The sequence below is a fragment of the Lupinus angustifolius genome, chromosome LG10, assembly GCF_001865875.1.
Source record: "Lupinus angustifolius cultivar Tanjil chromosome LG10, LupAngTanjil_v1.0, whole genome shotgun sequence".
Classification (NCBI taxonomy): domain Eukaryota; kingdom Viridiplantae; phylum Streptophyta; class Magnoliopsida; order Fabales; family Fabaceae; genus Lupinus; species Lupinus angustifolius.
This window is the reverse complement of record NC_032018.1, coordinates 11,444,420-11,456,347: the sequence shown is the minus strand read 5'-3', so window position 1 is coordinate 11,456,347 and position 11,928 is coordinate 11,444,420. Positions and strand designations below refer to the sequence as shown.

Here is an 11,928-nt window from a genome sequence, read left to right as displayed (position 1 = left end):
AAATAAAAATAACCGATCTAAATATCTGAATTTTCCAACAAACTTTTATATGAAATTCAAGAATACATTCTTTTTATAATTGATGGGAACGACAGTTGTGGTATGGACAGTTGCGAACCCAAAAAAAATTAGTTACTTACTTAAAAAATAAAGGAAATACAATTTGCAGTACAAAAAAACAACAAACTATACCAAGAACACGTCCTAATTCTTATAATTTTATTATGTTAATTAATCATATCAATTCTTCCAGTTAACGTAATAACCATTATTTTAATTTAACCCGACAAATAAATGAATTAATATAAGGTACACCACTAATGATTCTATGAAGGATCTAATTAATCTTAAGTTATTAATGCATTATTAATTGACAAAATATATATGCCATATAAGTTTTATATTTAATTATTATAGATTTAATTTTTAAGCATAAATAATACAAATAAATAATATACTAATCATATCCTATGTACATATCTTTACATTAATAATATATATTATACTCTTAATAATTATGAGAAATTAATTGATACCATTATTCATATATCATGAACTCCATTTGTTCTAAAACCTTTAATATTTAAGGTTTTACACAAAATTAAATACAATTTGATCAAATAACATCATTTAAATAATATTAGGAATTGCATTAAAAATAAATGACAATATTATATAGCAAGAAGTAATAAATAAAAATATAATTAAATAATAAATTATAAACATATATTAAATGTCTAAATCCTAAAAAAACTTAAAATAATGTAAAAAAATTAAAACATTAAATTATAATCATTTATGACACCTTGAAAAAGTTTCATAGACTCGTTGAGTCGTTTCACCAATGTACCTTGGCTCTTATCTCCAATCACATTCTTCCACATCATCATCGTGATCATCAAACAAAACCACAGCCATTGATCATTTCTGAAACCACTTTGAAGTCAGAGACACACAAAATCTCTCTCTCTCTCTCTTCACAAAACACTCACACAGAAGAAGCTCAAAAAATTGAAATTTTTTCATATGTATCTGTAAACCCAATTCAGGTTTGGTTCATTTCTCACTTTTACATCCCAAAGTTCACAACTTTTTAGGATAATTCGATTTCCCCCCTTTTTTTGTGAACCCTATGATCTGATCTGAAGAATATCTTCGTTTCCCAATAGATTCAGTATATAAAGTTTATATTTTTATGTCACTCATTCCATTTTCTGTTTTAGCCCTAATTTCTCTGTGAGAGTGCTGTAATAAAAAAAATTGTCTATTTCCTGCACCCTAATTTCGTTTTCTCTCTCTCTCAAATTGTTGATTTGTTTAACAACATTTTGTGTTGATTTCTTTGTTATTTTGTTATTTTCACCCTCTGACTTCATATATTTGTTTGTATGTTACAGGAAATGTGTTTATTCCTGTGTTGATTCCAAAGTTTGTATCTTTCAACCCTTGTAGTGTATTTTGTTATATTATCTAGATTCCATTTTTTTCTGAACATACCAGCCACAATAATTGTTAGCCACAATAAATGCTCTTGTAACTACTAAACTTTTAGGAGGGTTGGTTGTAGAAGATTGAGTGTTTTGCAGTGCTTGAAAAATTGTATCAATGGACTTTGGTCATCAAGATTCTGTTCCTGCACCTGGGTCCTTTGATAAGTCTAGGGTTTTGAATGTTAAGCCAATTAGAACCCTTGTTCCTGTGTTCCCTTCATCCAATCCGTCGTCATCCGCAAATCCACAAGGTGGTGCTCCTTTTGTTTGTGTTTCTCCTTCTGGTCCTTACCCATCTGGTGTTGCACCCCTTTACCCGTTCTTTGTCTCCCCTGAATCCCAGAGGCTCTCTGAACAAAATGCACAACCACAAGTTGGTCAACGTGTGCCTACAGGCCCGATATCTACTGCTGTTCCAATTAATTCATTTAGGACACCAACCGGGGCCACAAATGGAGATTTCGGATCGTCGCAAAGGAAGAACAAAGGTGGTGAGGAAGATGATTATGCTGATATGAATGAATTTGATGTCGAAGATGGAGCTGGGGATGGGGGTCGTAAACGCAAGTCGGGGAAGAAGGGAAGAAAGCCTAAGGGTGCTGTTGGAACACCGTCTAATGTTAATCCAGAAGCAGTGGCTAATGATATTTTCAAATCAATTAACCCCCTAGTTTTCGATGTACTTAGTCAGCCTGAAGGTTCCAGGGACTCGGTTGTGTATACACTTCTGGTATATGAAGTGCTAAGAAGAAAGCTCGGACAAGCAGAAGAGACAGCAAAGGATATTGCTGGGGCAAAACGACCTGATTTGAAGGCAGGTGCACTGATGTTGACTAAAGGGATTCGGGCAAATAGCAAGAAAAATATTGGACCTGTGCGGGGTGTTGAAATTGGGGATATTTTCTATTTTAGAATTGAATTGTGCTTAGTGGGATTACATGCTCCTTCTATGGCTGGAATTGATTACATCGGTACCAAAATCAGTCAGGAGGAAGAGCCTTTAGCTGTCAGTATTGTCTCATCCGGAGGATATGAAGATAATGTCGAGGATGGGGATGTGCTGATTTACACTGGCCAAGGTGGGGCTAGCAAAGAGAAGGGAGCGAGTGATCAAAAGCTTGAAAGAGGCAATCTTGCATTGGAAAAGAGCATGCACAGAGGTAATGATGTGAGAGTGATTAGGGGTTTGACGGATTTAGCACATCCAACTGGGAAGGTGTATGTCTATGACGGTCTTTACAAGATCCAGAACACTTGGGTGGAGAAAGCAAAAAATGGTTTCAACGTGTTCAAGTATAAATTAGTCAGGTGTCCTGGGCAGCCTGCAGCATATATGATTTGGAAATCCATTCAACAATGGACTGAGAAAAATGTTCCGAGGACGGGGGTAATATTGCCTGATCTTACTTCATCGGCAGAAAAATTACCTGTCTGTCTTGTGAATGATGTTGATAATGAGAAGGGCCCTGCATATTTCACTTACTCCCCTACTCTCAAGAACTTGAAGCCAATAGCTCCTATAGAATCTTCTGCTGGATGTTCTTGTGTTGGTGGGTGCCAACCTGGCAGTTATAACTGTCCTTGCATGCAAATTAATGGAGGTTTTCTTCCATATTCTGCAATGGGGATACTTTGGGACCTAAAATCCGTTGTGTATGAGTGTGGTTCTTCCTGTCAGTGCCCTCCTACTTGCCGAAGTCGGGTTTCTCAAGGTGGCTTGAAAATTCGTTTGGAGGTGTTCAGAACCAAGGATAAGGGTTGGGGTCTAAGATCATGGGATTCTATTCGTGCCGGAACTTTCATATGTGAGTACGCTGGAGAAGTCATAGATAATGCTAGAGTAGAGGAGCTTGTTGGTGAAAATGAAGATGATTATATTTTTGATTCTACTCGCATTTATCAGCAACTGGACGTTTTTCCTAGCGATACTGAAGCTCCAAAAATACCATATCCACTTTATATAACAGCAAAAAATGAAGGGAATGTTGCTCGGTTTATGAATCACAGCTGCTCTCCGAATGTGTTATGGCGTCCAGTTGTACGTGGAAATAAGAATGAATCTGATCTTCATGTTGCTTTCTATGCAATTAGACATATCCCTCCATTGGTGGAGTTAACTTACGATTACGGGATAGTTCTTTCTCTCAAACCAGGACAGAAGAAAAAGAAATGCTTGTGTGGATCTGTGAAATGCCGGGGTTACTTTTGTTAATTGTCTGCCGAGTTTTTGATGAGGTGGCCCCTGAATGATTAGGAGATAAGGATAAGGTTAGTTTCCATTTTTTTTTCAAATTTCTTTCTTATATTCAGTACTTATTTTTCTCATGCTTTATATGATCAATGATTAAGCCTTGGTTTTGGTCATTTATTAAACATAAATAAAGGTTGTTTTACATTCTCAGGGTCTGTTTATTTTACACATTTCCGGTTTTCATTTTTAATAAAAACATAAATAAAGGTTGAAAATGTCTTTGGTAGAGTTTGAGTGAAAACATTTCTTGAAATGAGTGGAAATTTGGAAATGTGAAATCTTTGTTTTCACTGTTTCCATCCAAAAATATGTTGAGTGTAGAAGACAAGTCTCTTTGGATACTCACTATACTTTTGCGATCTCCGTTTGATTATTTCATTGACCAGTTAACACATTCTGTTTTTTCTGTACTATTTTTTCTTTTCTTTCTCCCTTTCCTTTTATTATTTTCATATCAAACATCTTCACTTCACTTTCTAATTTCACTTCTTGGACATTTACAAAAAGGCAACAGTTCTTCATTTCTTCCTTCACATCTTTATTTTTATTTAATGAATATATAATATTAATGATATGTTAGATTGCAGTTCTAGAAAATTGCAATTCTATATTTAAATAAAATTAGAAAAAAGGATATTTGACAGCACTGGAATCTTTTTCTCATGTTTGTGCAAAACCAATGGACCCTTATATTCTTCACATAGTGATGATGGCCCATTGTTTACTCAAAGTCTCGTCTCGTAACCGAAAATTGACTGGTTTATAGTTCAGGTGTAGAAATAAGAGATATTTTTAGATGATTCTAATCTCAAATCTTATAAGAAAATTAACACTTGTGCCATTGCTTGATGTTTCTCAGCTCTAGCTATAGCAGACAGCAGGATGGAAGTTTGAGCTGACTACATTGCTGAACTTGTATTTATTTTGATATCATCAGAACTATGCAGTTTAGAAAGATGTTGTCATATCAACTATTCCTTTTTGTCAATTCTAGTGAATTGCACAATATAAACCAAACTAGGTTCTCTACCCTACTATGTGGGTAAGTTATGAAATTAACTGTAAGACATGTTTTGTGTATTTTGTTTGTTTGAAAACTATTGTCCTGCTGTTATTTTTTTTAATTTTTGGAAGGATTTTGAGTAGGACTTTTTTAGTCCATATGGTAAGGATGAATTTGACATTGTACAATGAATATTTATTCTGTTGTTATCATGATATTTATTATTTGCAGCTCATGTTTCAGGTTTGTGCTTATTAGATAAATTGCCTTTTCTGTAATTAACTTAGATTGTATTTTTTGTGTTATCTCAACAATATTTTACCTCTTCAACAAGGCCTAAAAAATGTTCAATAGTTCATATACTTAACAAGTTAATTGGATAGGTAAAAACTACTCATGCTTTCAAAGGTTGTTGTGGGCTTGGTAACTTATTTTGATCTACCATTTTTCCAAGAGTATAAAAACTAATCATGTTTTCTATCATTCATTTATGAGAGGAGATGCACTTGAAATTCAAGACTAAGTTTAAATTTTTTACTCTATATAAAATTCAATGATTTGAATTAATGAGTATATTTAAATTATTAGATTTTCTTACAATTGATGACTAAGATGTGATGTAAATTTGAAAAACTTATTCTTGGACTAAATGAACCCCCTCTCATAAACGAAATACTTTCTGGCAGTTTTATAAAACTCGGCTCGAACCGGCCAGACCGACTGATTCAACCATGAACCAGACATCTAATCGGTCCGAGCTTCTCATCTAACCAGTTTTGCATCAAATCGGGTTGACTCGGTCAGTTTAAACCTAAAACTAGTGACTCGAGTGGTTGGACTGGTTAAACCGGCTGAGTCAATCAAAAAAATATTTTTTTTAAAAACAACCAAATTGATGCCGTTTTTAAGTGAAAACAAGTACTTTTAACTTATTTGTAGTTATGTTCGTCATTTGCTAGTTTACATTATAACAAAATCTTCATTGTTTAATTAAATTTCAAACTTATTGTATGTTTCTGGTGAAGATAAAACATTGTTCATATGTTTTTGATGATGTTATCAACTTACTTTTGTCATTTTATAGTAGTAAAATGTTCTTTTTTTGTTGTTTAATTAGGCATGATAATGTTTTTAAATTTTGAGTATACCATTATTAAATATTATTACGTATTATGAATTTTTTAGAATTTTTAATGCAAACCAAGTTAACCGACCAAACCATTGACCCACTGGTTGAACTAGTGACTCATTGACCTAGTACCCTGACCGAGTCATTAACCGGTCCGAGTTTAATAACACTGCTTGCTGGTGTAAGATTTTTAAACTTACGCTTAGAGTAAGTGGATTCCCTCCATATCAATGGTGAATACTATATTAATAGTGTAAAAACCCTTTATCTTTTTCCAATTACTTTTGTAATTCTAAATCAAAAAAATTATAGTAATGAATTTGTTGACAACAAAATAGATCTCAAAAGCAAATTTAAACAAGATGAAGATTTGCAACCTATTTCCCTTAGGAGTGAATTTGTTTCCCTTAAACTCAGATCAACGTGTTTATCTCTCATTCCCGCGATTGTAATTTATTTGCCTGAGTCCGAAGAAATCATGTAGAATCCTTATTAGTGATAGTGGTGTGGAGTGGCAACTCTAGGAGAAAATATGTACATATATTGGAAAAAGAACATTATTTAAATGGAATATCAATGCCCGTATATTATGTCCTCTTATTAGAGTTGTGTACCAGATTTTGAACTCATGAGAAACTCGTGATCTTAGTTTGGTCATTAGGTCGGGTAAGGTATTAGTCTCTCTCATCACGAGCTCTTGATCTTAACTTAGCAAAATCCGAATGTTGTTAACAATACCTGATTGATATTGCATATGAATCGAAATTCATACCGAAATGATCTAAACAACCTTTAGAGTCACACTCAAGGATAACATTTCCATTTCCCTAACATGAATTAAACATGAAAAGTGTTAATATGGATTTAAGGGAAACAAATTTAATTTTTTTTATCTTCTTCATATCTATTATGTTATTTTAGATCTGATTCGTCATTGTCAAAGTCAACATTATAATTAATTCTTCAAATTGGGATTGAAGGAGCTAGTAACAATAAATCAAGAAGTGATGATAATGGTTAATAAGGAAATAGAGAACCAATATGTCCAACAATTAAAAAATTTAGGGCAAATTTGAGTGTTTATTTTGTTCAAGGATTATAAATATTTATTAAATCAAAATAGACAATAAAGTAAGAGTGAACTATATTGTCTAAATATGGACTTACTAGTTTGAGAACACATTTTTTTCAATCTAGAACCAACTTATAAGCAAAAGAAAAGTCATCAAACAATTTGAACCCGTTTTACAAATGATAAGAAAATGTTTTGTTTTTTTTACATGTAAATCCAAAATGGTTGTGCCCGCGAAAAAACCGGTCTCATTTTGCAAAATCGTTAGAGCACTACCTCGTTTCATGGAAAGAGAAAGAAAGTTTGGCAAAAAATGTGATTGTAAGGAAGAAAAAGAAACTTCAGAAGGAGAAAGAGAAAAAAAAAAACCCTCTTTTTTTTTTTTCTTCTTCTTCTTCTTCTCCTTCTCTCTTTCCTCACGGCCATTTTGATCATATTTCATTTGGTTGCCTCCCCAAAAGGGTGAGGGCAAAAACCAAAAATTCACACACAACAACAACAATAATCTTAACAAAAAACAAAACACATGTTCATGTTGTTTTTGCATGATCATTGCACCAGAAAAGGAGTGTTATAACATTTATATTTAAGCATTATAATATATTGCTATTGAATTAATTCACTATTATTATGAGCACCAATAGTAGCAACCGTAATCTTGTGTCTCCCTCCTCTTCTGCGGTTGTTTCTATGGAACATTCAATTCCCAGAACAAGAAGGCTCTACCAAGTTTGGAAAGGAAACAATGTATAATACTTTTTATGTTTTGTGTTGTGCTTGATTTTCTAGACCCATTTTACTATTGTTGCCACCTCTTGCTTTTCTTACATCAAAATCAAAACTTGTAGGTTTTATTGAATCAAAATTAATTTTTTTCGTTTGCCCTTTTTTGTAATTTTGAGGTTATTGGATAGACTAAGCATAAGGGGGGGGGATGAAATGAAGATAATGATATTTGATTATGTGTTCTAAGTGAAGATGGATATATTCCTGCCCGTTGTTTTTTCTCAAATTTAAGGTTTATGGAGTGTATATTTAGTCATTGGAGGTAATTTTCTGTTTTTGGTCAGACTTAAGGCAAAACATGGGGTTCTGAGGAGATTTGGATGAGTGCAAGATGTGTGAGTTGGTGTTTTTGGAGGATAATTTGATGATGATTCAGTCATGTCCATAATTTGTTCCTAGATAATGCTTAAACCAGTTTCAATGTTATAGTCCATTGAAAGAGGGAAGAAGTGTACTGAGCAGTGAATATTCATATAGTGGAAGGAATGCTGAAAGTTTAGCTCATAGTTAATTGTATGTGATTCCGGTTCTTGTGAGTGGTACTTGGTTTTATGCGGTTAGATAATTTATACATTATCACAAGACTTCTTTTATGATGAACTCGGTATGTGGTATCTGGTACGCAGAATTCTGTATATAGTCTAAACAAAGGAACCATGTAACTATGGTTTAACTTACTTCGGATTACAGGAACATTAGCATACTCTAATTGACGAAAGCAAGATAAAAAATGTGGTTTTAGAACTGATGTGGTGATGTCTATAACCCTATACTTAGATGGAATTGTTATATTAATGTCACTTCTAGTGTGCTTGTTGATTGATACATTAATGCCTGCAACACTATGAAGGCAACATGAGGTTAGTAAGGTTGGAGATATGCTCTCTTCAGCAGACTAACAATGAAAATGAAGGTGGTTTGCGAGGGTGACATTTTCTTTTAAGTTGTTATTATATGCTTTTAAGAGTAATCATTACACTTAATGGGGAAAAAAAAGAAAAGGTATAGTGCAACTTGATGCTCTTTTATTTGGAATATCATTTATTCTTACAAAATTTACATATGTAGAATTAACATTTCGCAGTTTTTTCCTTAATTGTTGAACCATCGAAAAAGTTGCATTGATTACTTGCCTGGAAACAGCCTTGGTGCAGCGATAAGGTTGCTTGCCTTGTGAACAAATCCTGGAAACAGCAAGGCAGTCTCATGCACTAAGCCTCAATATTTTGAGTTACATATCTACTAACGTATAGAACTTGTAAACATGAAAGTTAATAGTCATTTTGAAAATGGGATAACATGTCACCTCTGAAGGGTGAATACTATGCATTATCATATAAACTGATTCTGATATAACCTGTTATTTTTCCTATCAGAAATTTCTATTTGGTGGAAGATTAGTCTTTGGTCAGGACGCATCATCTCTTTTTTTAACGACGTTCCTAATTGGAGGTCCTGCGATAACGTTCTGTGTAAGAATGCTATTAAAAATCAAAGAGCATGATCCTCTCTTTAACCACTGTGTACTGATTGGAGGAGCTTTTCTCACAATTTTGGTTGGTAAAAATATAAGGTTTCATTATCTACAATGAGTACATAGCCTTCTCATGGTATTCGAGACATGACTATTTCACTGGTTCATGCAGGATTTTATTTTTCTCTTCATGACATCTGGTAGAGATCCAGGAATTGTTCCGAGAAATTCACATCCTCCCGAATCAGAGGAAGCACTTGATGTTAATACACCATCTATGGAGTGGGTAAACAATAAGACCCCTAATCTAAAATTACCTAGAATGAAGGATGTTATAGTTAATGGCCATACAGTGAAGGTGAAGTTCTGCGATACTTGCTTGCTCTATCGCCCGCCGCGTGCTTCCCATTGCTCTATCTGCAATAACTGTGTGCATAAGTTTGATCATCATTGCCCTTGGGTTGGTCAATGTATTGGAGCAGTAAGTTGTCCAAACCATCTTCAATCTCGTACAAGTTAACCAAACTTTTCATATCCACTTAGTATTGCTTTTCTTTATTTCATTCTCTGTTCATACAAGACTAATTTCGGAGATAGAAGTATAACATTTTGGTATTGTTTGCTTCCGGGTTTATTTTTCCACTGATTTCTATTTCTTTCTTAGTTTTCACAGTTCATGAACTTTTTTCCTTCCCCACCTTATTTCAGCAGAATATCTAACAATGTTCTTCCTCTTCATGTTTTCGCAGCGTAACTATCCGTTCTTCGTATTGTTCATATCATCGTCAACCTTGTTGTGTATATACGTGTTTTCATTTTCTTGGGTTAACCTTCTTCGCCAAGAGGGTAGATTATGGTCCATCATGTCGCACGATGTCCTATCCGTTGCTCTCATTGTATATTGCTTCATAGCAGTTTGGTTTGTGGGAGGCCTAACAGTTTTCCATCTTTATTTGATTTCCACCAACCAGGTATTCTCTTTCTCATTTCACTGCTCAATATTTTATTTCGCTTCCATAAGCTATGTCGGGTATTTATAATTGCAACATTTCTGTTTTCTTTCGTTCTTTATGCATTTCTACGATCATAGTAACCATTGTTAGGAAAGTTTAGAGTTGGTCATTAGTTAGTACCCTTGAGTAGGCTTCTTGCTGTTTTTTAAAAACATTTGAGTAGAAAATGAGGCTCATATATGGAAATTTCTTTTTGTATTCATTTACTAAGTTTTTAGTCCATCTTTCGTGTTGAATGTATATGTGCCTTTAAATTTGACCCCTATTTTATTGCCATTTCCTTTTCTTATAGACGACTTATGAGAATTTCCGCTACCGCTACGATAAGAAGGAAAATCCATATACGAAGGGAATAGTGACCAACTTTAAAGAACTTTCGTGTTCCAAGATCCCAAGTCCATCGATCAATTTCAGATCTTTGGTTACCGAAGAGGAGGATGTTCAAGATGATTCCTATACTTCAGATCTCGAAAAAGGTTTTGTAAACTCGAGACGTAAATTTGACATGGATATGGGAACGACGTATGGCAAGGATGGTAAGCGAGTTCAAAATATTTTACATGATTTGGATTATACTGGCATCGATGATCACCTGAAAAAGAAGGCAGGATCAAGAGAAACTGGATTTGATATTTTCGTTAACGTTGATCAAGATCATACGTATTCCCAATGGAAAACCAAAACTGGAGAAAATAGTCCTCAAGATGAGAGGAAGCAATAGCTCCTTTTAATTACATTGCTGATTCTTCAGAGAAAAAGGTATCATTTTGATTTTTTTTAGTCTCTATGTACATATAGAAGTACTCTACATATAAAGAGCATAATATTACTTAAGCATAACTTATGTCCAAAATAGTCAACGGTCAAGAACTTGTAAAATACATATCACACCTCATGGTTAGTTTTCAATCTCAGCAGATCAAAGTCAAAACACGATTTAGAATCTAAGTTGATCGACTTTCACAATGGTCCATTTTCGTAAAAGTCATTGAACCCCATATCTGTTACGTATTTTATGTCTAGAATTATTTTACAGTCTCCCAACTTCTTTGGTGCAGATCAATTTGAGCATATCCTGAAAAAGAATATTTGTAGACAGTGGATTTTAAGGTTAGAATGCTGTCTTGATGATGAATGAGGTGGTATGAAAAGTTTAGTGACATGATTTTATAAAGGAAAGTTGTACATTTAAAGAAATGATGTCTCAATGGGACTCACATATTCTTATTACTCAAAATGGAGAAAAAAAGGTTCACTAGTTACAGAAATTGGTACATGTTCACATTATAGTGCAGGACATACAAAAGAATTAAGGAGCTACATTAATGTATGATGTATAATGTGGTTTCATGTTCTTTCTATTCTTTCTTAGCTTAGTGTGGATTGTAGATTTTTTATGGTTTGCAATACAGACTATGCTATTATTAAATTTTTTTGGGCAAAATGCCTTGTATTGCATTCTTGCTCCTTTAATATTTGTGACATTAGGCCATGCTTCTCTCTCATTCTTGTTCTCTCTTTCTCAAGTTCTCACATACTTTTTTCAGAGCAATATGGGAGTAAATATGAGAGAATTTATTAATTTAAAGATCAAATTTACATTAAGAAGACAATAAACTTTAGATCTAATATAAGGATAAACTAATTGTTCTTAATTGTTGCTCATGACAAGCTCTTCATCCTTAATCTTTTTGGTACTACCAAAATTAT

The 11,928-nt window shown here is 33.7% G+C and overlaps 2 protein-coding genes across 2 annotated transcripts; both read left to right on the top strand.

Moving 5' to 3' along the window:
• On the top strand, positions 931-4,970 carry LOC109358494 (histone-lysine N-methyltransferase, H3 lysine-9 specific SUVH1-like). The gene is made up of 3 exons (XM_019602751.1): positions 931-1,049; positions 1,398-3,758; positions 4,601-4,970. Exon 2 carries the CDS (start codon positions 1,606-1,608, stop codon positions 3,700-3,702), a length of 2,097 nt encoding a protein of 698 aa, XP_019458296.1. The 5' UTR covers positions 931-1,049; positions 1,398-1,605; the 3' UTR covers positions 3,703-3,758; positions 4,601-4,970.
• On the top strand, positions 7,183-11,700 carry LOC109357828 (probable protein S-acyltransferase 1). The gene is made up of 6 exons (XM_019601884.1): positions 7,183-7,692; positions 9,108-9,287; positions 9,378-9,686; positions 9,955-10,176; positions 10,511-10,977; positions 11,277-11,700. Exons 1-5 carry the CDS (start codon positions 7,576-7,578, stop codon positions 10,937-10,939), a joined length of 1,257 nt encoding a protein of 418 aa, XP_019457429.1. The 5' UTR covers positions 7,183-7,575; the 3' UTR covers positions 10,940-10,977; positions 11,277-11,700.